This window comes from Amblyomma mixtum, chromosome 3 (genome assembly GCF_055824585.1).
Source record: "Amblyomma mixtum isolate Tamu chromosome 3, ASM5582458v1, whole genome shotgun sequence".
In the NCBI taxonomy this organism is placed as follows: Eukaryota; Metazoa; Arthropoda; class Arachnida; order Ixodida; family Ixodidae; genus Amblyomma; species Amblyomma mixtum.
In genome coordinates this window covers 132678609-132705997 of record NC_143014.1, presented here as the reverse complement: position 1 = coordinate 132705997, position 27389 = coordinate 132678609, and the positions used below count along the sequence as shown (strand labels likewise).

The window sequence follows — 27389 nt, the reverse complement described above, 5'->3', positions numbered from 1 at the left end:
AATTGACGAAATTGAATCCATTCAGAATCGCGCCGTCCGTTTGATACCTTCAAACTATGACTTTCACTACAACATCAGCAGTATTAAGACATCTCTCGGTATCAGCCCATGAGCCCTTAGCCACAAAATTTCTTGCCTCCGTCTGTTCCATAAACTATGCCATCATTTGAAGTATGATTTTGTACTTGAGCCTTTTGACTGTTTTATGCTTTTGTTTTGGCCATCATTTTTTTGTGTTATTTTTATGCGTTACCTCCCAACCCCCCACCTCCTCTCTTATGTAAAAGCCCAACCGAAGCCTTTAAGGGAATAAATGATGATGATGATGTCAGTCAGGAAGGCAGCTTGCATATGCGAGCAGTAACAGCAAAGAAAGCAGGAAGACTGAAGCCAACATGGATATTACGCGCTTAAAAACGGGTGGTGAGAAAACATACATAAGAAATAAACATCACATTCGTCGGAACCAAACTACATACTCATCAGAATTTTCGCCATCAAAATACTGGTACTGCATTGTGGCACCTGCACCGCTGTTCACACCAACTCGCATATAAGCAAGGTAAGTACCTGCTGACATTTTCGCGATTCCCAACCTACCCCACTCGCGGAATCGGAAAGAAAAAAAGGTGTGTGTGTGTGTGCGGGGGGGGGGGGGGGTATATTTCAGAGAAGTATGCTTACCATGGATGACCTTGGGAATCATGTCGGCCACACAGGCCTCGTAGACCGCACATTGGCCCACAGTCTCATTGAAGACGTAATCAAAAGTGAACTCTCTCTGGCCACGAACCACCACGGTCTGCTCGCTCGACTCTGGCCGTGCGCAGACCTGGCATATTTTGTTCTCCTTTCCTTTTAGCGGTCGGCAGCGAATCGCCACTCGAACAGGAAATGGTTTGCCAGTGGTCTGCATGTTTCCTGATGTCTGCACGAAAAAACAAAAAAGCAAACCAACAGTAAAATATGTCCAAAAACAGTCGTCTTTAAAGGGACTTGAAAAAGAACCGGAAACTTGGTCAGATACAGAAGTTCAGCAGCTTGCAACGACACACTGGGATGCGCGATGGTGGGTTCGTGGCTATGTAATTGCCCGTCGCGATTCAAAAGTCAGCCGTCGCACCTAATCAGGCGCCCAAAGAATTCAGATCATTGCTTGAAATTTATGCCAATGCTATACAACGGTTCATCGCAAATGAACGCGGCACAGAGTGCTCAATGGCTCGGAGAACCGTTTCTACACCACAGACGCGAAAAAGAGTCCGAATTTGGAAGCAGGCTGAGTTTATAATTTATCTGTGTTTATAGACAACACAGCCCGAGCAGAATCGCGGCGTCCCTGGTCATCCGTTTCTCACAGTGGTGTGATTTCGTAATGTACGCAGCAGTACAAATCACATCAGTGAACATAAAGAGAGGACCGAGGGCAGGCAATCCCGACAGGACTGCCAACGTGCAAGATACATGCTTATGAGAACCGGTGTACTTACCTTGGAGGCACTAGAGGCAAAACGAAGTCACCGGAAAGTTAGAAGTTTGAGCTCCGGAAGAACTTTGCTCTGCTGGTGGTCAATCCAACTTCTTGAAAGGGTCTTGAAAAAGAACCGAAAACTTGGTCAGATACAGAAGTTCAGTAGCTTGCAACGACACACTTGGATGCGCGATGTTGGGTTCGTGGCTATGTAATTGCCCGTCGCGATTCAAAAGTCAGCCGTCGCACCTAATCAGGCGCCCAAAGAATTCAGAGCATTGCTTGAAATTTATGCCAATGCTATCCAACGGTTCATCGCAAATGAACGCGGCACAGAGTGCTCAATGGCTCGGAGAACCGTTTCTACACCACAGACGCGAAAAGAGTCCGAATTTGGAAGCAGGCTGAGTTTATAATTTATCTGTGTTTATAGACAACACAGCCCGAGCAGAATCGCGGCGTCCCTGGTCATCCGTTTCTCACAGTGGTGTGATTTCGTAATGTACGCAGCAGTACAAATCACATCAGTGAACATAAAGAGAGGACCGAGGGCAGGCAATCCCGACAGGACTGCCAACGTGCAAGATACATGCTTATGAGAACCGGTGTACTTACCTTGGAGGCACTAGAGGCAAAACGAAGTCACCGGAAAGTTAGAAGTTTGAGCTCCGGAAGAACTTTGCTCTGCTGGTGGTCAATCCAACTTCTTGAAAGGGTCTTGAAAAAGAACCGAAAACTTGGTCAGATACAGAAGTTCAGTAGCTTGCAACGACACACTGGGATGCACGATGTTGGGTTCGTGGCTATGTAATTGCCCGTCGCGATTCAAAAGTCAGCCGTCGCACCTAATCAGGCGCCCAAAGAATTCAGAGCATTGCTTGAAATTTATGCCAATGCTATCCAACGGTTCATCGCAAATGAACGCGGCACAGAGTGCTCAATGGCTCGGAGAACCGTTTCTACACCACAGACGCGAAAAAAGAGTCCGAATTTGGAAGCAGGCTGAGTTTATAATTAATCTGTGTTTATAGACAACACAGCCCGAGCAGAATCGCGGCGTCCCTGGTCATCCGTTTCTCACAGTGGTGTGATTTCGTAATGTACGAAGCAGTACAAATCACATCAGGGAACACACAGAAAGGACCGAGGGCAGGCAATCCCGACAGAACTGCCAACCTGCAAGATACATGCTTATGAGAACCGGTGTACTTACCTTGGAGGCAGTAGAGGCAAAACGAAGTCACAAGAAAGTTAGAAGCTGGAGCTCCGGAAAAATGTTGCTCGGCTGGTGGACAATCCAACGGCAATGGGTTTCAAATTTCGCCCGTTCGGCCGTTAGAGCACGCACGTGCTACGGCGGTTATGATTGGCTGACAGGTGGCGGCTCTGGCCACTGTAAAACTCATCCACTTCACCGCATTTAGAGCTTTCAACGCTTTCACTGGTTTCATACGTGAATTTAAATACCTTTACTAGCAGTTTTGTTCTGTTTCCAAGTACTGTTTTTTAATGTATATATATAGAAATACTACGGAACTAGCGCGCGTCGTTTGATTTACCATGCCCGCAGTGTATGCATACGTCTAGCGCGTTGATAGGCGCGCTTGCTGCTGCGGAGACCACAAACAACGTTCTTGAAATCTTGCTGTATCTTCTTTGCGTACGCACACATTTGGTACATTATTTCAGTGCATCTGACACGTTTGCTGTGCAGTTTGCTGCTTACTGTAGGGCTTCTTTTCTAGGCGCAATAGCGCTAATGTAGTGATTAGCCTCGTGGCCAAAGGTGGGCAAATGTCCTCATTTTTATTTTCCTCCCTCACCCTCACTTTAAATCCATGGCCCTATCTCCCCTCGCCCTCATTTTTAAAAATTACCGGCCCTCTCTCACCCTCACCCTCACCTCGGAAAAATTACCCGGCCTTCCTAGCCCTCACCCTCACATTGTCGACCCTCCCTCACACTTACTGAGAGCTGTTTTAAAACTCGAGTTATTTTTTATAGTGGGCAACTTCTGGCGATATCACTGAGTAATAAACACATAAGACAAGCTGTGAAGGCACTACTGCACGAGAGGCTAGATGCTTATACTGGTGTGTGTTGTTGGAGCTTGAGGTACTACATGAGAGAAAACTGTGACTGTTACGAAGTGAGCCCCAAAATACCGCTCTGCCTTTACTTCTGGCACGCACTGCATGCACACATGTGCTCTGCACTATTTTTATTTGCTATTTCTATGCGCTGCTACAGTTAGACAGCGCGTTATTGTGTCTGTGTACAAAACTAACAGACGCCGAGGATATTTATAAAACAATGCAACGGCATTTACCGCGACAATTACAATGAGTGCTAAGCACAGAATAGGCTCAGAATAAGGATTTTTTGCAGGTCGCTTAGTTACCATCCCGATGACATTGCGATAGCATTGGGTCTTATAACAATTTCACTGCTTCTAATCTCCCTTCATTTCGTGCGGCTTGCTGCATGCTTGTCTGATGGCGCTTCGATGGAAGATGACGAAGACCGGAAGCTCACCTGTCCTGAAAGAAGACGAGGGTTAGCGGCTGAGTACCTGGCGGTGTTGTGCTAGCTTGCCCAATTTCTCCTTCTTGTTTTCTGCGCCTGCTCCTGTTACAGGGTGATTGGGCGCGGGACGACGGCTTAATGTCTACCTCTTCTCCCGGCCAAGGGTTTTCCCCTTGGTCGGCCTCTCTTGCACAGGACCAGCTCCCTCCCAATCGATGTCTTTTTTCGCAGTGGAGTGACCAGCATTCCTGTGGCTTTAGTTCCTGCTGATGGAGGCGCGATTCGTTTGAACAACCCGGAAGCAGTGCAGGTGGCCCTTCAGACTACGTCGCCTCACTACATGCGAATCACAGATGTGCGGCAGTTCGGCAGGGGTGGGATATTGTGCAGGTCACCGGACAAGGAATGTGTCGCCGACCTTTTGAAGTGTACATCCTTCGCCAACCACCCGGTGAGCGCATTTATTCCGCCTCATCTAGCATGTTCCAAGGGCCCAGTCCGAGGTGCTGACTCTCGATTGAGCCCTTCGGAAACGCTGGAGAAACTCTCCTCTGCGGACGTCATTGCGGTCCATCGTTGCAGCGGAGTGGTAGAGGGGGTGAAAATACCTACAGAGTCCGTCATAGCCACATTCGCAGGAGTAGTGTGCCCTTCAGAGATCAAAGTGTGGCCACTAGTGTTTCGAGTTGACGCATTTAACTCTCGTCCCCTTCAGTGTCAGAACTGTTGGAGATTTGGCCACAGCGCCAAAGCCTGCAAATCGGGCTCACGGTGCTGTGCATGCGGCGAAAGCCATGCTAGAGAAGAATGCCCTGAACAGCAAGAAAAATGTTGCCTGTGTGGTGGTGCCCACTCTGCCAACTGTCCTGATTGTCCTGCACGGGCTCAAGAAGTGCAAGTTCTAGAGATAATAGATAAACGTCGATGCACGCGACGAGAGGCCTTTGCCGCAGTCAAAAAAAGAGCCTCATGTTATTCTAGTGCGGCTGCCAAATGTCCACCTGCAATGGACGCCTCTTGGACACAAGCAATTACCGCTGCGGTTGAAAAAGCAGTGGCGAATGCAATGGAACGTATTATGGAAACTGTATCCACGTGCATATCACAGGTAGTAGCTACCCAGATGACTAATCTGCTGCAAGCGCACGCCGCTCCGCTCTTGTCCTCTATGGTTTGGGCTGCTCCTCCACCATCTGTGGTCATCAATAGCGCTCCACAGGGCCAAAGTCAGCATGGGCTACAAACGACTCCTGAAAAATCTCTCCCGAAGAGCGTTATGCACGCATCCCCTGATGAATGTGTTGAGATGGAATTTGATACCCGCGCCCAAAAAACGAAGTGGGTCTCCTTTGAGTATTCCGGGTCCATCTTGTCACCAGTCCAAGTCCAAGAAAAGTCATGCAAATCAAAATCCTAAGAGCAGGATTCTCGAAGCGGCTGTTGCCGCTGCTGCAATCCCGCCAAGATAGGGTCGTTAAGTGTTCTCCAATGGAATTGCCGATCTATATTCTGAGCTCAACAGATTTAATATGCCTATGCAATCAACTTCAACCGGATGTAATTGCGTTACAGGAAACATGGCTTACTTCAGATATTAATTATCATCTCAAACATTAGTGTTCGTTCCGGCTAGACAGGTCTTCACGAGGGGGAAGGTTGTTGTTGATGATTTCCTTAAAGTTTTGTCACAGGGCCTTCATTTCTTTTCGGTATGCGGACAATCAGTGCGAAATACTTGCGGTTGATCTCAATATCCCAGGTCAACAGCCCTTTACTGTAGCTAACGCATATTTCCCTTCAGGTGTGCATGACACTCGGCCCCTTGACTCATTGATGTCTAGCAGTAGATCTCAGGTTTTATTAGTTGGGAATTTTAATTCGCACCACGTGACGTGGGGGTTTAAAACAGATTGTTTCGGCTCTAGACTATTTGATTGGTTTTGCGACAACAACATAGTCTGGAACAATTCAGGAATGCCTACATTTGTACGTGGTATATGCCGATCTGTGTTAGACTTAAGTTTTTCCTCCCCAGGAGTCTCTGTCACGTCTTGGGCGCCTGTTGACTGAGCGACAAACAGTGATCATCAACGGATTAGTTTCAGGGTTGCGTGTAAATTAACTCTTCCCGAACGACAACAGCGCACCCTTCATAAATTACGGTCTCTTTAACGACACTCTCAAATCAGCTCTCACAATCGATTCGGACCGAAACACCACTACAAGTTCCGAATGCAAAGCTACACATATATGCACAATGTTGGAACGCGCAAGGCAAAAGTCTCAATTCATTGTCACAGGATCCAAGGATGCAATCACCAATAATTGGTGGAATGCAGAGTGCACGCGTGCCTATATAGACGGCGGAAAGCAGCCTGTAAGAAACTCCTCCTAAATCAATGCCCAAAAAATTGGTTGGATTATAAGTATGTCGCAGCAATATTTAAGCGCACTATCTCCCGCGCGAAGGAGGAGTATATTACAAGTCATTATGATTTTCTTTCTCAGTCAGGAAATAAACGGGCCTTGTTTAATTTTATGAGAAGGAAAGTGATTCCACCGGCTGTCATTATTGAATCCCTCGTTCAATCCCCTGCTGACATCGCTAAGGCCTTAGAGGGAATTGCGGGTGGCCTAGAACGTCGATTTACATCTGCACTTCATTCTCCACTTACATTCTCATGCATGTCAAGTGATTCCATTGAGGTCACTATGCCTGAGCTTTCGCAAATTGTTCTGCGCCTATCACCAGCGGCTCCTGGCCCCGAAAAGGTCACTACATCTATGATTAAAATTTTGTTTACCGAATCTCCTGAATATCTATTGGCTCTGGTGAACCATTCCCTTAAAGTTCCATGGATACCACATGAGTGGCGTCTTGCGGAAATAGTTCCACTACTTAAAAAACAAGGGGAGGGTTTCACTTGTGACAACAGACGCCCGATTTCATTAACATTGGTGGAACGGGTTCTGCTTCGACGTATCATGTATTTCATTTCTGCAAATGATATCTTGAATCCTTGTCAAATTGGTTTCAGGCCGGGCTGTTCGATTTGGTGTGCTCATACTGACCTTGAGAGCCGTAATAAATTAGCTCGCAGCACTAAACAGTTTGCCGCGCTTGTCACTATGGATATCAGTAAAGCCTACGACAGCGTCGAGTACTCGATGCTGTTAAGCAGATTACAGAACCTTAATTTCCCAAACTATTTCGTAGCCTGCATCTTTGCTTTCCTGGAAAACAGGGAATTTTATTGCTGCCGAAATGGTGTTTCTTCAAGGAAATTTCGACAGACAAGAGGTGTACCGCAAGGCTCAGTTCTTTCCCCTGTTCTTTTTAACATCTTTCTAAGCTCCATTCCATGCACCCATAATGTTACAACTTACGTGTACGCTGACGACATCGCATTCTTTGCTTCTGCAAAAGATATTCACTATCTGTATCAGATCTTGCAGGATTACCTCAATATTATTGACAACTGGTTAGGAAGTATTCATCTGTCCCTCAATGTGAACAAATGCGCCTTGTTGGTCTTCCCGGTTTCTCATTCTGTAAATATCTGTGTTGCTTATAGAAATCATATAATTCCTCAGGTTCAAACAGTGAAGTATCTTGGAGTGATATATGATTCTACTCTTTCCTGGCGGGCTCACATTGAGCAAGTTTCTGTAAAAGGAGTTCGGGCCATTGTCATCCTGCGTCGGCTTTGCAGCGCTAGGTCAGGGATGAGAAGGCACACACTTCTGCTGATCTATAAAATGTATGTCCGCCCAATTTTGTAGTTCGGATGTGTTTTATTCTCAGGAGCTCCTGCCTATAAACTTCGCCCGCTTGTGCTCTTGGAGCGTGAGGCGTTGCGCCTCTGTTTGGGACTTCCAAAGTATGTAGCTAATGTTGTCCTGCACCTTGAGGCGCGAATTCCATCTTTATTAGCCAGATTTCGTCTTTTAACAGTCCAAACCTTTTTAAATTTGTGCGACTCTCCTCTCCACACATCCAATGTAATATTTCTTAGTCAACCCGCAGTCTTTTTAAATGCCACCTGGTCTCGTTTGCATACTCCGCAGATATGTTTCGTGCAGTCTCTCCTCGATCCCTTAAGCATTAAGCTCACAGATATCCATCCACTGTATAACATCTCACCTTCAGTCGAGATTGCATTTGATAACATTTTCCCATCGAATGCCAAGCTCCAGCCCTTACCTCTCCTTCACGGTTTGTTACTGGACCACCTAAGGTCCTTTCCTTTTCATATTCTCATTGCTACCGATGCCTCGCAGGATCGTGAAAAGGCAGGTGTGGGCATTTTTTCACCTGCATTGGGATGGTCCTTTTCTCTCCGTCTCCCTGACTTCACACCAATTTTTCTGGCCGAATTATTAGCTGTAATTCTAGCCTTACGTAAATTAGATCCTGCCGTTTCCCAAGTCATGGTTATGACGGACTCTCTTTCTATTTGCTTTTCATTATCATCACCCTCTGAGTCTCGGGCATTACGCCTCTTTAAGCAGCTGATCCCGCTCCATCTAAATTCGGTGAGGTTGCTTTGGGTACCGGGTCACGTGGGCATTCAGTTAAATGAGGTTGCTGATTCATTAGCAAGGACCTCTCTCTGTGGCCCAATAATTGCTGTCCTGCCAACCTGCGCAATACAGCTGCGGTGAGGTTTCGCAGTTACTCAATATTTCAGGAATTTTCAGCCTCGGCGCTTACTTCATCTCCCGAATATCAGCACCTTCTGCACCCTTGCAGTAGCAAAGACTGGAGCTCGCGCAGACTGGAGGTCTCTTTCACGCGTTTGCGATGCCGAGTTCCTCTGCTAAATTTCTACCTTCATAGATCTGGTCAGGCGGTTTCTCCACTGGGCCCATTTTGTGCCGAGCCTGAGACAGTGGATCACTACCTGCTGTTCTGCCGCCGATTCTCTTCTTTGAGGAGGCGCCTATGAGAAATTCCGTTTCACCAGCTGGGTCTGCCTGTGTCCACTGAGGTTGTTCTTTCCTTTGGCGGTACTTCACTTGGACGAAGCAACAGGAGTGCGCGCTGTGCAGTTCAAAAATTTCTTCTAGAAACACAGCGACTCCCATGCTAATATTAATTTTATGTATTTATTTTCTATTCGTTTTCATTTTTCTGATTATCAAACAGTTAATTTATTATTTTTTTTTCTGTCTCTCTTTCAGTAAATAAAAAATTGAACCATTCCATATGTTGCATTCAAATTTGCACATAAAGCCGTCGTCCCAACTTCGATCTCCCAGCTAACAGGACCCCTTTCGTTGCGTCGTTCAATCTGTCAGCCTATACCCTATTAATACTCCTTTTCCTTTAAAACTGCTAATCATTCCAACAATTCACCGCCTGTGTCTTGGCCACTCCGCCGTAGTGGGTATGTGCCATTCTACTTGAGGCCAACCAACCACCCCGCTTCTTGGCAGATCCCCCTGTGTGGGTATGCACCATTCTAGAAGGTGAACAACAACAGTCCACCCACAGGCTTGCTCCACCCACTCGGATCGGTCGCCGCTGCGGGGTAGCGGCTGAGTACCTGGCGGTGTTGTGTTAGCTTGCCCAATTTCTCCTTCTTGTTTTCTGCGCCTGCTCCTGTTATAGGGTGATTGGGCGGGGGACGACGGCTTAATGTCTACCTCTTCTCCCGGCCAAGGGTTTTCCCCTTGGTCGGCCTCTCTTGCACAGGACCAGCTCCAATCGATGTCTTTTTTCGCAGTGGAGTAACCAGCATTCCTGTGACTTTAGTTCCTGCTTATGGAGGCGCGTGTCGTTTAAACAACCTGGAAGCAGTGCAGGTGGCCCTTCAGACCACATCGCCTCACTACATGCGAATCACAGATGTGCGGCAGTTCGGAAGGGGTGGGGTATTGTGCAGGTCACCGGACAAGGAATGTGTCGCCGACCTTTTGAAGTCTACCGCCTTCGCCAACCACCTGGTGAGCGCATTTATTCCGCCTCATCTAGCATGTTCCAAGGGCTTAGTCCGAGATGTTGACTCTCGATTGAGACCTTCGGAAACGCTGGAGAACCTCTCGTCTGCGGGCGTCATTGCGGTCCATCGTTGTAGCAGAATGGTAGAGGGGGTGAAAATACCTACAGAGTCCGTCATAGCCACATTCGCAGGAGTAGTGTGCCCTTCAGAGATCAAAGTGTGGCCACTAGTGTTTCGAGTTGACGCATTTAACTCTCGTCCCCTTCAGTGTCAGAACTGTTGGAGATTTGGCCACAGCGCCAAAGCCTGCAAATCGGGCTCACGGTGCTGTGCATGCGGCGAAAGCCATGCTAGAGAAGAATGCCCTGAACAGCAAGAAAAATGTTGCCTGTGTGGTGGTGCCCACTCTGCCAACTGTCCTGATTGCCCTGCACGAGCTCAAGAAGTGCAAGTTCTAGAGATAATAGATAAACGTCGATGCACGCGACGAGAGGCCTTTGCCGCAGTCAAAGAGCCTCATGTTATTCTAGTGCGGCTGCCAAATGTCCACCTGCAATGGACGCCTCTTGGACAAAAGCAATTACCGCTGCGGTTGAAAAAGCAGTGGCGAATGCAATGGAACGTATTATGGAAACTGTATACACATGCATTTCACAGGTAGTAGCTACACAGATGACTAATCTGCTGCAAGCGCACGCCGCTCCGCTCTTGTCCTCTATGGTTTGGGCTGCTCCTCCACCATCTGTGGTCATCAATAGCGCTCCACAGGGCCAAAGTCAGCATGGGCTACAAACGACTCCTGAAAAATCTCTCCCGAAGAGCGTTATGCACGCATCCCCTGATGAATGTGTTAAGATGGAATTTGATACCCGCGCCCAAAAAACGAAGTGGGTCTCCTTTGAGTAATCCGGGTCCATCTTGTCACCAGTCCAAGTCCATGAAAAGTCATGCAAATCAAAATCCTAAGAGCAGGATTCTCGAAGCGGCAGTTGCCGCTGCTGCAATCCCGCCAAGATAGGGTCGTTAAGTGTTCTCCAATGGAATTGCCGATCTATATTCTCAGCTCAACAGATTTAATATGCCTATGCAATCAACTTCAACCGGATGTAATTGCGTTACAGGAAACATGGCTTACTTCAGATATTAATTATCATCTCAAACATTACTGTTCGTTCCGGCTAGACAGGTCTTCACGAGGGGGAAGGTTGTTGTTGATGATTTCCTTAAAGTTTTGTCACAGGGCCTTCATTTCTTTTCAGTATGCGGACAATCAGTGCGAAGTACTTGCGGTTGATCTCAATATCCCAGGTCAACAGCCCTTTACTGTAGCTAACGCATATTTCCCTTCAGGTATGCATGACACTCGGCCCCTTGACTCATTGATGTCTAGCAGTAGATCTCAGGTTTTATTAGTTGGGAATTTTAATTCGCACCACGTGACAACGGGGTTTAAAACAGATTGTTTCGGCTCTATACTATTTGATTGGGTTTGCGACAACAACATAGTCTGCAACAATTCAGGAATGCCTACATTTGTACGTGGTCTAGGCTGCTCTGTGTTAGACTTAAGTTTTTCCTCCCCAGGAGTCTCTGTCACGTCTTGGGCGCCTGTTGACTGCGCGACAAACAGTGATCATCAACGGATTAGTTTCAGGGTTGCGTGTAAATTAACTCTTCCCGAACGACAACAGCGCACCCTTCATAAATTACGGTCTCTTTAACGACACTCTCAAATCAGCTCTCACAATCGATTCGGACCGAAACACCACTACAAGTTCCGAATGCAAAGCTACACATATATGCACAATGTTGGAACGCGCAAGGCAAAAGTCTCAATTCATTGTCACAGGATCCAAGGATGCAATCACCAATAATTGGTGGAATGCAGAGTGCACGCGTGCCTATAGACGGCGGAAAGCAGCCTGGAAGAAACTCCTCCTAAATCAATGCCCAAAAAATTGGTTGGATTATAAGTATGTCGCAGCAATATTTAAGCGCACTATCTCCCGCGCGAAGGAGGAGTATATTACAAGTCATTATGATTTTCTTTCTCAGTCAGGAAATAAACGGGCCTTGTTTAATTTTATGAGAAGGAAAGTGATTCCACCGGCTGTCATTATTGAATCCCTCGTTCAATCCCCTGCTGACATCGCTAAGGCCTTAGAGGGAATTGCGGGTGGCCTAGAACGTCGATTTACATCTGCACTTCATTCTCCACTTACATTCTCATGCATGTCAAGTGATTCCATTGAGGTCACTATGCCTGAGCTTTCGCAAATTGTTCTGCGCCTATCACCAGCGGCTCCTGGCCCCGAAAAGGTCACTACATCTATGATTAAAATTTTGTTTACCGAATCTCCTGAATATCTATTGGCTCTGGTGAACCATTCCCTTAAAGTTCCATGGATACCCCATGAGTGGCGTCTTGCGGAAATAGTTCCACTACTTAAAAAACAAGGGGAGGGTTTCACTTGTGACAACAGACGCCCGATTTCATTAACATTGGTGGAACGGGTTCTGCTTCGACGTATCATGTATTTCATTTCTGCAAATGATATCTTGAATCCTTGTCAAATTGGTTTCAGGCCGGGCTGTTCGATTTGGTGTGCTCATACTGACCTTGAGAGCCGTAATAAATTAGCTCGCAGCACTAAACAGTTTGCCGCGCTTGTCACTATGGATATCAGTAAAGCCTACGACAGCGTCGAGTACTCGATGCTGTTAAGCAGATTACAGAACCTTAATTTCCCAAACTATTTCGTAGCCTGCATCTTTGCTTTCCTGGAAAACAGGGAATTTTATTGCTACCGAAATGGTGTTTCTTCAAGGAAATTTCGACAGACAAGAGGTGTACCGCAAGGCTCAGTTCTTTCCCCTGTTCTTTTTAACATCTTTCTAAGCTCCATTCCATGCACCCATAATGTTACAACTTACGTGTACGCTGACGACATCGCATTCTTTGCTTCTGCAAAAGATATTCACTATCTGTATCAGATCTTGCAGGATTACCTCAATATTATTGACAACTGGTTAGGAAGTATTCATCTGTCCCTCAATGTGAACAAATGCGCCTTGTTGGTCTTCCCGGTTTCTCATTCTGTAAATATCTGTGTTGCTTATAGAAATCATATAATTCCTCAGGTTCAAACAGTGAAGTATCTTGGAGTGATATATGATTCTACTCTTTCCTTCCGGGCTCACATTGAGCAAGTTTCTGTAAAAGGAGTTCGGGCCATTGTCATCCTGCGTCGGCTTTGCAGCGCTAGGTCAGGGATGAGAAGGCACACACTTCTGCTGATCTATAAAATGTATGTCCGCCCAATTTTGTAGTTCGGATGTGTTTTATTCTCAGCAGCTCCTGCCTATAAACTTCGCCCGCTTGTGCTCTTGGAGCGTGAGGCGTTGCGCCTCTGTTTGGGACTTCCAAAGTATGTAGCTAATGTTGTCCTGCACCTTGAGGCGCGAATTCCATCTTTATTAGCCAGATTTCGCCTTTTAAAAGTCCAAACCTTTTTAAATTTGTGCGACTCTCCTCTCCACACATCCAATGTAATATTTCTTAGTCAACCCGCAGTCTTTTTAAATGCCACCTGGTCTCGTTTGCATACTCCGCAGATATGTTTCGTGCAGTCTCTCCTCGATCCCTTAAGCATTAAGCTCACAGATATCCATCCACTGTATAACATCTCACCTTCAGTCGAGATTGCATTTGATAACATTTTCCCATCGAATGCCAAGCTCCAGCCCTTTCCTATCCTTCACGGTTTGTTACTGGACCACCTAAGGTCCTTTCCTTTTCATATTCTCATTGCTACCGATGCCTCGCAGGATCGTGAAAAGGCAGGTGTGGGCATTTTTTCACCTGCATTGGGATGGTCCTTTTCTCTCCGTCTCCCTGACTTCACTCCAATTTTTCTGGCCGAATTATTAGCTGTAATTCTAGCCTTACGTAAATTAGATCCTGCCGTTTCCCAAGTCATGGTTATGACGGACTCTCTTTCTATTTGCTTTTCATTATCATCACCCTCTGAGTCTCGGGCATTACGCCTCTTTAAGCAGCTGATCCCGCTCCATCTAAATTCGGTGAAGTTGCTTTGGGTACCGGGTCACGTGGGCATTCAGTTAAATGAGGTTTCTGATTCATTAGCAAGGACCTCTCTCTGTGGCCCAATAATTGCTGTCCTGCCAACCTGCGCAATACAGCTGCGGTGAGGTTTCGCAGTTACTCAATATTTCAGGAATTTTCAGCCTCGGCGCTTACTTCATCTCCCGAATATCAGCACCTTCTGCACCCTTGGAGTAGCAAAGACTGGAGCTCGCGCAGACTGGAGGTCTCTTTCACGCGTTTGCGATGCCGAGTTCCTCTGCTAAATTTCTACCTTCATAGATCTGGTCAGGCGGTTTCTCCACTGTGCCCATTTTGTGCCGAGCCTGAGACAGTGGATCACTACCTGCTGTTCTGCCGCCGATTCTCTTCTTTGAGGAGGCGCCTATGAGAAATTCCGTTTCACCAGCTGGGTCTGCCTGTGTCCACTGAGGTTGTTCTTTCCTTTGGCGCTACTGCACTTGGACGAAGCAACAGGAGTGCGCGCTGTGCAGTTCAAATATTTCTTCTAGAAACACAGCGACTTCCATGCTAATATTAATTTTAATAACTTATATTTCTATTTATTTTCATTTTTCTGATTATCAAACAGTTCATTTATTATTATTTATTTATTTATTTTTTATTTATTTTTTATTTATTTTTTGTGTCTCTCTTTTAGTCAATACAAAATTGAACCATTCCATATGTTGCATTCAAATTTGCACATAAAGCCGTCGTCCCATCTTCGATCTCCCAGCTAACAGGACCCCTTTCGTTTCGTCGTCCAATCTGTCAGCCTATACCCTATTGTATTAATAGGGTATAGGCTGACAGATTGGAGCTGCTAATCATTACCACAGTTCACCGCCTGTGTCTTGGCCACTCCCCCGTAGTGGGTACGTGCCATTCTACTTGAGGCCAACCAACCAACCAACCCTGATGCTGTGCTGCTGGTGCTTGGATGAGGGATCAACCGTGGTGTCTTGGCGGTGCCTGCGTGCTCATCACTGGTGAGGCCGTTAGCCAGGTGTTAGGTTAAGTCTGTAGGCGCGGTTATTGCGCATCTGAGAGCGCGTTTGGCTCGCGTTTGTCACTGACCTCCCCGGGCGGAGGGTCGGCAGCCTGGTTTGCCAGCTTGCCCACCCAAAGTTTGCCGCTGGACTCTTTGTGGAAAAATGGAATTGACGTCGTCCCTGTGGCTCTCGTACGGATCGGTGAGGGCATGATCAAAATGAAGTGCTCAAGTTTTTCAGCAGGAGTTAAGCTCCCTAACCAAACTCTCTCTATAGCCCTCTGAGGTTCGACCGTTCGGCCGTAGAGGCATTACCTGCAAGTCCTCTGACATTGCTTGTGTCACAGACTTGCTCCAGTGCAAAATTTTTTAATCGTTGGCGGTGAAAGCTTTCATCCTAGAACAGCTCGCATGCTCCAAGGGTATTTATTGTTCGTGGTGTCGACCCAGCATTTTCCCCGCAGGAAATGCTGGAAGAATTTCAGGATGCAGGTGGTTCTTTGTCTACCGGTGCAGCAGAGAATTAAATGGCTTGCGTGTAGCGACAGAATCCTGACCTGACTCAAGGCCTGGTCTATAGTGTACCGTGTGGACCCTCTGCACCCCCTTCTTCTACAATGCACCAATCGCTGGCGGTTCCGTCGCAGTGGTAAAGCGTGCAAATCGGCGACCCGCTGCCGTGTTTGTTAAGTTCATTCGGCTGACAGCCGCGCCTCTGATCAGCCCCAGTGTTGCCTCTGCAACTGCAACCACTCAGCTGATGATGTCAACTATTCGAAACGAGCTGATGAACAAAGCCTGTTAGATATAATTCAAGAGAAGCGATTCTCGACAGCAGATGCCTATGCACATCTAGAGCGGAAGAATTATTTATTTATTTATTTATTTATTTATTTATTTATTTATTTATTTATTTATTTATTTATTTATTTATTTATTTATTTATTTATTTATTATACCCTCAGGGCCATTACGGCATTACAGAGGGGAGTGGTTACAAAAACTGAAATTTAACAAACAGGAGTTAATTAAACAGGGAAAGTACAAACATGACTACTACACATACATTGTTAGCTAAGGCATTCAGGGAAAGAAAAAAAACAATAACACAGTATAAAATACATCCTAGTTAAACAATGTTAGCTATGGCATTCTTGAATAAATGATGATCGGTGATGGTGGCCGTCGAAGAAGGAAGGTGATTCCACTCATTCGATGTGCGTGGTACGAATGACTGAAAAAAAGTTTTTGTTCTGCAGAAAGGGATGCCAACCTTATGAATGTGATCTAGTCTTGATGATAAGTACTGAGGGGGTGAGTTAAGTTCGGTATGAAACTGCGGGTGATAGAAGAACTTGTGAAAAAGGGAAAGTCGAAAAATTTTGCGACGTGATGATAAGGATGGTAAGCTAATTGATATGCCAGCTGTGCGCGATCCTCCCTTGGGGATCTAGAGTCAAGTTTGACTGCTTCGATAGTGTCCACAGTAGAACAGGCTCTTTCTGTGGAGGTCGAGCGAATGCTGTGCACTTTTACAGAGGCTGTATCTCAACTTGTTTCAGGCCAATATGTGCTTTCTCAATCATCTGTTCCGGCGGCGACGTCTGCATCTCTCCCAGATTGTGCTGCTAGCACTAGTCACTCCATGTCGCCCCCTGACGCATCCGAAGTCCCGCCTGCCACCAGCGCTGCTGGCAGCGCCACTCGCGTAGATATTTGCACCACAGATGTTGAAATGCTCTGCCCTTCCCAGAAGCGTCGAGCTTCTTCCTCACCCTCGAAGTCAGTTGTTCCGCAGTCCAAAACAAAGAAACGACCCCCCAAAGCAATCCCCCGGACTGATGTGCTGAAAGAGGCTATTGCTGCTTCTTTCAACAGTCAGTAATCATGGGCGGGCCTAAAACTTCTTCAGTGGAAATACCGCTCCGTACTTTCTTCCTTCTCGTATCTGGAACTTCTTCTTCTTCATGAACATAATCTAGGTATAGTTATTTTGCAACAAACGTGGGTGCCTCCTCTCAGATCATTTTCAATAAAAAATTTCGTTAATGCGATCTACTCTGAATGAGTAGATCGCATTAACGGCAGGGGCGGGTTACTAACTGTAATCTCTGAAAAAATATGCCACCGGGCCTCAATCTCAAGGATAATTATTTTCCCTGACTGTTAACTGTTGGCGGTCGATATCTCCCTCCCACAGTGCGCCAAAGTAACTATTACAAACGTCAACTTCCCTGTAGGCGCTCACAGCACAGCGGAAGAAGCAATATAGTCGTCGTAGGGGATTTTAATTCGCACTATACTGTCTACGGTAGTCGCTCAGACTCCTGCAGCCAGCTTCTCTGGTCATGGACGTCTGTGAATGCAGTGCGCTGCTGCAATTCCGGGGCAGTAACCTTTATCCGAGGCGCTTCTCGCTCAGTCATAGATTTAATGTTAGTAGCTCGTAGGGTTGGGGTATCTGCATGGTCAAGAGAGGACTCAGGCACATCTAGCGACCACTGTCCAATAACTTTTATTGATTATCCTCCCCCTCAGAAAAAGTGGTGCAACCATGAAATTTGTAATCACATTTCGTACAGAAAATTTATGTCTGCTTCACTTCCCTTTATAGTTAAGTTGAGCAGAAAGAGCTCAGCGGGCAATTTCCCTTCTGCAAGATGATGCTGAGCTCTCTGTATTCTCCGTGTGCGCTACAGCCCCTGCCAGACAGCCTTCTCCATGGTGTACGCAGGAGTGTGAGAAAGCGTATCGTCGTAGAAAAGCAGCCTGGAAAATACTTTCCTATAATCAGAGCCGAGCTAATTGGATAAATTATAAGTTTTTATCTGCATCTTTCAGAAAAGAACGGTCAAAAAAGCAAATGAGGAATATAATCACATTTAAATACGCATATCTCAAATCCACTCAATAGGAAGGCTCTATATAGATTCATGGTGCAGAGAAAGAATTCTCCGGCGTTCAACCGCACAGAGTGAATAGTGTTGTCTCCTCAGGAGGCTAAGCAAAACCTTGAACGTATCGCTCAGGAGCTGGCTTTACGTTTCCAGATGCAGAGAACGGAACCTTTACCCACACTCACCCCCAGCTGGAGCTATATTGAGCTCGACGTGTCTTGCTCCTGCCAATTGTTTCCTCAATGCAGTCTGGTGCCCCGGGATCTGATGGGGTTACTGCGGGCATGTTGACGATTTTAGTGCAAGACTTCACAACTAACCTTGTCGACATTATAAATGCGTCATTAGAAAAAAATATGGATTCCTCACCGATGGAAAGATTGCGAAAATAGTTTTTCTTTTGAAAAATGCAGAGAATAGATTTCAGTTAGACAATATGCGGTAAATTGCTTTAACCTCAAATTTAGTAAAGTTGATACAAAGAGTAGTAGTTGATACAGTATGCCGACCACTCGGACTCCTTTCGCAGTGACCTGCTCTATGTGGACCTGCCAGGACAGTGAAACATCATAAATTACTCCGAGATATTTGATAGCCTGCACTTGAGCGATTACATGGTGCCGATAAACAATAGAGATGTTAACTGGATAAGAGAGCGGAAAAACCAATAAAGCAAATTTATTGACATTAAGGGACAGGTTAGTATGCCCTAACCATTGGTCCAAGACATTGAGGTAAGACTGCAAGGACTGGTACAGAGAGTATATGTCTTTCTCGGACGCAAAAAAGGCGATGTCATCCGCATACGAATAGGCTTTCATCTTATAACTGCAGGGAACACAGCTGAGTAAGATGTTGAAAAGAACAGGGGAGAGAACCGCAGCTTGAGACACTCCTCTCGCCTGTCGAAATCTGCCAGAGGAAACACCGTTCTGGAAGCAATAAAATTCTCGGTCAGCCAGAAATTCCGAAATCCGTGCCACAAAGTAGCTCGGGAGTCTTACAGCCTGTAGGCTTTGCAACAGCGTCCAGTGCTGAATGCTGTTATGAGCCTGACACATCTAGAGTAGCAAGCGCGGCCTATTGCTTTCGCCGACGAGCTAATTGTATTAGCTCTCGAGGTTGGTATGGGCACACCATATGAAAGCACCCTGGCCTGAAACCTATTTGGCAAGGATTCAACCACCCATTTTCTGAAATGACTGACATGATTCAGCCATGCAACACCATTTTAATTACCTTTTCGAAATACGAATTTAAGGAGATTGGCTTTATATTGTCGAACACGTAACCTTCACCCTACTTTTTAAGCAAAGGGACAACCTTCGCTCGATGCCACTCATTTGAAATCCATGGACCTTTAAGAGAGTGATTTACAAGCGCCAGTAAGTCGTCGGGAGTATCCTGAAACAAACTTTTAATCACGGAAGAATGGACACCGTCAGGGCCAGGGGGCAAGGGGGAAAGGCGCGACACAATTTGCGTGCTACGGGTTCGTCTTCTTCTTAGCAAACCAGAGTTATCTATTGTCTTTTTGTTCCCGCATGCCTTGCTTGGATGTAATGGGGACAGCAGCAATATTATTTAAAAATAGGTCTCTTGAGTTGGATGATATGTTCTTCGGCTTTGTCACCTTGGGGGGACAACAACAAACAGCTAAGGCATGTTAGCTTTTAAGCTGGTTACTGGATGTGTTGTTTTTGTTCTTGTTTCAGTTTGGTTAATTGTCTTGTGTTTGTCAGTGTGTACTTTGTAATTGGCTTATATAAGTGTAATATGACTAAAGGGTATAAATTTCCGCGTCCTCGTCTAATAAAGGGTATTTCGTCTACCACTCGACCAGTGAGCCTCGTCATCGTTCTTACGGGGCTTTCGCCCCCATCACATTGGCGACCATGGGTCGTTAGGCCCAAGTACAAGACTGTACCGACACAGGCACCCAGTTTCATGACTAGGTCGTAAGACACAAGCCGTCTCAAAATGATGGTAACTCATATTCTTTACGTCCGTACGCTTCGGGGAGCAAAACAAGTTATTACAACGATGTGCCGTGTCAAGTAGCTCCCTCCTCTTCATTCTTCGTTTCGGTGTGACTGCACGGAGTTTTTTCAAGTTCCCGAAGTTGCCTTGGCCGGCATCGTCCGAACTCGATGAAATCCGTGAACGTCGATAAATACAGCCGGTGCGCAACATAAATTTCATAAAGGGCAAAGAGGATACACGAAGTCGGTCGTCCAGCCACGGATAGTTTCAAGGGGAACTCCGATGTAATGTCGAGTGTCTCATTTCAAAAGTCGGCGCCAACAGCGACATCTTCAGTCAAGGCGCACAAGATGGCGGCGCATCCTGCATCGACTTCCCCGTTACTGTGTGAGCACTGGCAGCATGGCCAACGGCGGTCGAACGCGAGGCCTAACAGAACGAAGACTTGCGAACGCTGCTTATAGTAGCTCGGAAGGTCAGCGTTCATAAAGGAAAAAGAAGTACTTTCACCTTTCTTCGAGGAATGCAGCAGAGTTTTCTAGAAATGGCTCAGGAGGCGGTAATGGCGAGATTCAACGTGGAGCCGCTACCGCAGTTCTTATGAGCCCTGGCCGACCCGAGGTCCTGTGGTCTCTATGGTACCAAATGTTTGAGACATACCTGCAGCTACAAGAAAGGTCACGACTGTCAGTAGACCACAAAGTGCACTCCTCATTTGTCACCTCGGTGATGAGGGAAATCGCATATATCATGCACGAAAGGCTGCCCAGCCAAACGGGTGAAGACGCCCCAGACGATTACCAAGCTACGGTCGCCATTCTAAAGCAAGAATTTTCCAAATCACCCCATTTCATTTATTTTATCCTCAAGGCCAGAGGGCATTGAAGAGGGGAGTGGTTGTATACATCGGTTGCGTGCAGGGCGTTTCAATCGTAATTATACAATTGTCGCTAAGGCGGAACAAAACGCTGGTGATCGATGATGGAGGCTGTAGTTCCGGGAATCTGGTTCCAGTCCTTTGCTGTTCGTGGAAGGAAAGACTCTGCTGCACATTTTGTTTTAAAGAAAGTAATGCCGATTTTATAGGAATGATCAACACGTGATGAAACATATGACGGAGGGGGTGTAAATTCGCTGCGCAGTTCGGGATTATGGTACATTATTTTGCGAAGTAAATAAAGACCAGTGTACTTTCAACAGCTAGCAAGGGATGTTAACTGTAATATATTCATCATATAAGTTGCGCTAGCGGTGCAGTTATTGCTGTGAAGTATGAAACGTGCCGAGTTATCCTGAATTAGTTCGAGGGCACTGATTAGGTTTTCCGTGAAGGGATCCCAAATGAACGCCACATATTCCAGCTTACTGAGAAATAAAGAGTTATAAAGGAGAAGTTTCAGCGAGATGGGAGCAGAGAAACAGTTACGAGGAAGGTAGCCAAGGGCGCGGTGATGTGAACGTGGAAGGATATTTGGGAGGTCTCTAACATACACCAAAGCATGGTTTTTGAAGGTTTAGTTCCACGCATGCCCAAATGGATTCTAGGTTAGTTTGCAATGGAATGTGGTGCGACTGTAATGTTTTAGATATAGCAAGCAAGACACAACCGCCTGGTGGTGTCTAGTGTCGAGAAGCGATGACGCATCGCGCATCTCTTCTCGTCATTTGGGCAGCAGCGGTTGCGGGAAGCGGCGCATACAGACACTAATTCCCCTCAACTGCTTCATTCAGGAAATCGGCGACTTTGACGTTGGACGGAATCTGCATCCGATCTGATCCCTCCACAACCACCGCTCGTGCACAGCTAACCGCCTGGTCATCGGGACCGGCCTGCTACGCCTGACACCCACCGGCCACGCCTACTATAAGAGGACGCATCGCTTCTCGTCATTTGGGCAGCAGTGGTTGCGGAATGCGGCGCAGGCAGGTGCTAATTCCCCTCAACTGCTTCATTCAGGTTGGTGTATAATTTTTTGGTTCGTATTGTTAAGGTATTGACCTAATCTTCTGCTGCTGCCACTGCTGCCTAAACTGACTGCAGGGACGGTTGAACCATGCCGTCTTGTGCCGAGCTTGCAAACGAAATTCAGTCGCTTCGGGATGAAATGGTCGCGATGAAGGAAACCCTCGTCACTTTCAATGATCTGTACGAAACAGTAAAAAAAAAACAACAGCTAAACCCTTACCCTAGAAAACAAAGCACTGAAAGAAAAAAACGAACTGTCACAGCGCATGTCTGATCTGGAGCAATACTCAGGCCTAAACGACATCGAGGTGAAAGCTGTCCCAACAATGCAAAGTGACAGCTACGTGTCGGTTGTTCAAGCCATTGGTGACAAAATTGGCTGTCCCGTCAACCCCTCTGACCTTAACACTGCAAATTGTGTTCCTTCCAAAACAGACACCAATATTATCACGTGGTTCCTGTGAAGAGACAAGAAACTTGAGTTTTGTGCTAAAGCAAGGAAGGCTAATTTGTCCACAGTCGATATGGGGTTGCCACAAAGCTCGGAGGAGCAACTGTATGTGAATGATCGCCTGACACTGTACGAAAACTTGGGCGTGCACGCGAGCTCAAAAAAGAAAAAGGAGTGGAAGTACTGGTGGACCAATAACTTCACAATCAAAGCCGATAAGAGCACGGTCTATTGTATTTCGTGTGTTGTGGACCTTGCCATCTTCACGCAGGTGCTTACAGCTGTTCGTCGTCTATCACATTATTTCTTCGTACCGTCAGGCAAAAATATATTCCAAGACAAACAGGTCTCACTATCATTACTGGACCTTAACATCCGCAGCACACGCAAACATCATGATGACCTTGTAGCATTACTTACTTTAATAGACCGCTCCTTTTCCTTCATCTGGTTTGGTTTATGGGAGTTATGGCATCTTCACGTGTGTTTCCGAAGTGCGCGCATCTTTTATCGCCTTATCTGGCGATCCTTAATAGCTTCGAGCTATCGCTATGTACACGTGCTCCTTCCTATCTTCCGGTCACTCGGCCACTTATAAATACGTCCTACACTTTTGAATAAACGTTCATTTTTCTGGTTCTACTGGCTGTGCGGCTGCTTCCCTGGTTTGGCGTTGTGCGGGCACGCTATGGATATGCAACAGGGGTATAACGTCCCAAAGCTACTCAGGCTATGAGGGACGCCGTAGTGAAGGGCTCCGGAAATTCCGACCACCTGGGGTTCTTTAACGTGCACTGACATCGCACAGAACACGGGCCTCTGGAATTCCGCCTCCATCGAAATTCGGCCGCCGCGGCCGGCGTCGAACCCGCATCTTTCGGGTCAGCAGCCGAGCGCAGTAACAACTGAGCCACCGCGGCGGGGCTTTCCTTCATCTGTCTGTCTGGAGCGTAGTTGTCGCAAAATGATGGATATTTATATGAGCTGACAAAACATGTCTCAGAGTACTGCAATCGGGACACTTGACGTGGTGGTGGTTCTGCCATATTTATCAGATACGATCTGAATATATGTCCGTCGCCACGATATTTAATTTAACGAAGTTCAATGCGAATCCATTTGGCTTGAATTTGATCAGTCTGTACTACCACTGAACAACTGCAGCACATAGTTGCCTGCGTTTATCGTTCACCGTTATCATCTTATATAGATTTTGAAGCGAAAAGCTTCACTAGGCTAGTCAACACCGAGGCTAGCGTGGGCCCCGTCGTCATAAAAAGCCACAGGTGCGCATGCGAAAACTGCGTGACGTCACGGTGGACATCAGAACCGCGCCGTAAGGGAAGAGAAGGCTAGCGTGGGCCCTGTCGTCAGAAAAAGCCACAGGTGCGCATGCGCGAACTTCGTGACGTCACGGTGGACACCCGAACCGCGCCGTAAGGGAAGGAAAATGAAAAAAATGGTTTTAAGGGAAGGAAACGACGCCTGTCTCTCTCATATCTCGGTGGATACCTTGAACCGCGCCGTAAGGGCCTTAAGAGAAAATTAAATGAAATGAAAATTAGTTTTAAGGAAAGGAAATGCCTGTCTTTCATATCTAGGTGTACACTCGAAAGGAGTGACGTCACACGCTGTACAAATAAAAAATAAAGAAAACACAAGCAGTGCGTGAGGAACCTCTCATATCTCGGTGCACACCCGAACCGCGCCGTAAGGAAAGCAAAATGAAAAGAGAATTGATTTTAAGGAAAGGAAACGACTCCTGCCTCTCTCATATCTCAGTGGATACCCGAAACGCGCCGTAAGGGCCTTAAGGAAAATGAAATGAAATGAAAATTGCTTTTAAGGAAAGCAAATGCCTGTCTCTCATATTTTGGTGTGCACCCGAGAGGAATGCACGCCACAGTACATGTCTCTAAAGCAACCTTGTAAGACAGCGCCGTATTCACTACACGCGCGGCTCTTGCTCCGCCTTTCCGCAGCTTTTCGCTTCGAGATATCCATTCTTAACCTTAGCGAAGCCACAGCCAATTTTTTGTTCACAGTTACAAATAATCTCTAATACCTTGGCAAATGAAAATAAGAACATAATAGTATGTGGTGACATAAATATTAATATTCTTAACCTTAGCAGCTCATGCTGGTCTGAATATGTAAAATGTATGCTGAACTTTCGCATTTCATATCTACTTCTTTCTCCCACTCAATCTGACATAGCTGGCTCGAATTCATTAATTGATCATATTGCCGCGAATCTTTGTAGCGTTTGTTTGAAGTGTTTGTTTGTTCATGCTTCAAGGCTGCCGACACGCCGTTTTATCGCTTCATTTGTGACGCAAGACGCGCCTAGATTTATCTCGATTGATCGCATCCAGGCGGAGCTGATTCTACTTTGTGCCAGAATGTTCTAGTAACTTTCCACGCTTTATCTCGAAGGTTCGCTATCTGCTTTAAAAAGAGCACGGCCGACAGCGGCGGGGATTCTGTTCGACGACGCCGAGTGACTCAGTTCTTTGCGGGCGCAAGTCAACCCAAATAAAGAGTTCCGTTTCGAAGGCATCCTCGCTGTTTTCCTGCTCGCCGGACTGTAGTCACCGCTACGTGACAATATACTGACTAATACGGGTGCTCATTACACAGCAGGAGTAATCGACCGCTCAATTACTAATCATAATCCCATTTTTTTATGTCTAGGTTAAAAAAACACAAAGCCCCTAAATAATTATAATACAGCATTTTTTAACTACGAAAAATTTGTCGACTTCAATCGCCGCATCGATTGGAATTCTGAGTTGGAGGAAAAATGTCCCAGTAAAGCGTTCGAACAGTTCTCAACAAATATTTCCGCATGCATTGAACAATGCACCCCGCCTGCTGTTAGGTGGTTTCGAACACCAAGAAATCCTTGGATTACTAAGTCGTTGTTCCGTTCTATTAATAAAAAAAATAATTTACGCAAAAAGCTTGAAACCCAACCCTCTAACAATGCTTTGCGATCTCGGTTTAAAAATATTCCAATATACTTTCGGTGGTACTGAGACTTGCAAAGTGTAATTACTATCAATATCACATCTTAAAAAAAACGAAAATTACACTAGACGTAATTGGCAACTTAGAAAGCAATTTCTTAACAATGATATTCGTGAAACGTGTCTTACAAAGGTTATATGTGAAAATGCGACATATAATAACCCTAGTGACATTGCTAGTGGTTTTAGCCAGCACTTTAACTTTTCCCAGTGTTTACAGGACGTAACCACTTTACCTTCCCTGTCACGTTGCTCCCGATCTTTTTACTTACGTTCTACATCTGCAGAAGAAGTCCATTAAGTCATTAAATCGCTCAAAACAACCGGTCTAGGATTAAGTTCCTATTCATCCTTCTAAAGTTAAACTCATTTCAGAAGACATATACCCAGTTCTGGCCATTATAAGTAACAAAACGCTCGAGACAGGTGTTTTTCCAGATTGTCTCAAGGCTGGTAAAATAATCCCCATTTTTAAGACAGGCGATCGTAACTGCATTTATAGTTACCGTCCCATCTGCATTCTTTCTTTCTTCAGCAAAGTACGGCCTCACGGCTACACAGTGCACTTGCTAAGTTGTACCATTTTCCTTTTTTAGTGATTGCCGTCTGTTCGCGGAGTGGCCTTGGTCGTCACAAAGAACTCTGCGTGGTCATCAACATATCTGCAAACTTGGATTGCGTTGCCGAAGAGGTTGGCAAGCCTTCTGACGTCACTACGGAACCAGCGCCACCAAAGACTACTTAAGGACAGCCAGCCATCGTTCACCTGGGACTCATGGCCACACAGTGCACTTGCTAAGTTGTACCGTTTTCCTTTTCTTGGTAGGCGTTTATTCAGATGTAAGACGTTATTTGTAATTTAGCACTGTTCTTTGAGGCCGCTGATCCCCACCCGATCCGTTCGGATCTTTTGTTTTCTTTTTGCGATCCAAATGGAAGCTGACATGTGTACCGATCAAGCGCGCATCGGCGCGTTCTTTGCATGCCGACAGAGCAAGTGTTAGCGCGCTGCACGCTTTAAAGAAGCATCGGGCCTCATCCTAGTCCTTTGCCCAAGGCTCTCACTGATATTACTTTCATCTTGTTTTGCGCTACTCCTGCTCGCTTCGGGAGACGTCTAAGCTAATCCCGGGCCCAAGGTAGAGGACTTTCTCGTACTGCTGAAGGAATTTCATAGAGGGACGGCTGCGGCTCTGGCGGAAGTCAAGGACGAGGCAGCGAGCATAGGGACGCGAGTAACTGCCATCGAGCAGAGTTTAGCTAATGTTCCACATATTAAGAAGAATGTGGATGCAGTCAACGAATCCGTGCAGGGAGTGAAGGAAGACATACTGAAAACAAGCGAAGGACTTGCAGACGCTGTCGAGGACAAAACAATCGCATGCGGAGAAACAATTTGCTAATTAAACGTCTCCCTGATGAACACGAAGATTACACCAAATCAGAAAAAATTGTGAAGGAATTCTTTTCCACCACCTTAAAGTACAAACCGGATACATTGAACGGGCTCACCGTGTGGGTCAGCACCGTGAAGGGTTTCTTTCATCGGCCATTAATTGTTAAGTTTGTGAGCTTCAATTCGAAAGCCGAAGCATTGCGCAATGTCTATAAACTGAAAGACTTGGACGAACCTAAGGTGTGGCTGGAAGAGGATTTTTTCCCTAAGGTGCAGCTAGCCAGGAAAAAGTTGCGTGAATACGCCAAGCAGAACAAAAAAGAAAAGGAACGCTTCAGTGTTCGTTTTAACAAGCTACACCAGAATGGACGCATTTTCCAGTAAGACTTCACTACATGCAGCGTAATTCAGATCAAACAAGATGGCTTTTCTTCCACTGAATGACAAACGCGGTCAGGTGAGAGCAATTCGTTCAATAAAACCCGTTTATCTTTCCTCGTGCCGAATTTTCGTAGCCTTTTGCCTAAAGTTGATGCATTTGTACACACTTGTTCAGCAGACATGATTTTGGGCACTGAAACCTGGCCTTCAGATGACGTTTCTACACGCGAACTTTCTTTATCTCA

The 27389-nt window shown here is 46.1% G+C and overlaps 1 protein-coding gene, 1 long non-coding RNA gene and 1 pseudogene across 3 annotated transcripts in view; 2 read left to right on the top strand and 1 right to left on the bottom strand.

Annotated features, from left to right (window-relative positions):
* Positions 1–3886, bottom strand: part of LOC149351976 (chromosome-associated kinesin KIF4A-like) — a 60866-nt pseudogene extending 56980 nt beyond the window's left edge.
* The window catches only part of LOC149351974 (uncharacterized), a 114986-nt gene extending 88466 nt beyond the window's left edge, over positions 1–26520 (top strand). The window contains exons 1-3 of one of the 2 annotated variants that reach the window (XR_016289515.1): positions 14911–15039; positions 21653–21878; positions 25964–26520. This is a non-coding gene — a long non-coding RNA (uncharacterized LOC149351974). Of the gene's footprint in view, positions 1–14910; positions 15040–21652; positions 21879–25963 lie in introns of those variants that run through there. The other variant, XR_016289514.1, reaches the window with a different exon arrangement.
* On the top strand, positions 3978–9535 carry LOC149351975 (uncharacterized). Its single transcript, XM_089584322.1, has 3 exons — positions 3978–4027; positions 4229–5168; positions 9467–9535. The coding sequence occupies exons 1-3, from the start codon at positions 3978–3980 to the stop codon at positions 9533–9535; spliced, it is 1059 nt and encodes a 352-aa protein (XP_089440448.1).
* Positions 26521–27389: the final 869 nt, after the last annotated feature.

Coding starts and splice junctions, on each gene's coding strand:
- LOC149351975 (XM_089584322.1), top strand. CDS start 3,978: ATGGAAGATGACGAAGACCGGAAGCTCACCTGTCCTGAAAGAAGACGA. Junction 4,028..4,228: donor TGTCCTGAAAGAAGACGAGG/GTTAGCGGCTGA, acceptor CTTTTTTCGCAG/TGGAGTGACCAGCATTCCTG. Junction 5,169..9,466: donor CTCCGCTCTTGTCCTCTATG/GTTTGGGCTGCT, acceptor GCACCATTCTAG/AAGGTGAACAACAACAGTCC.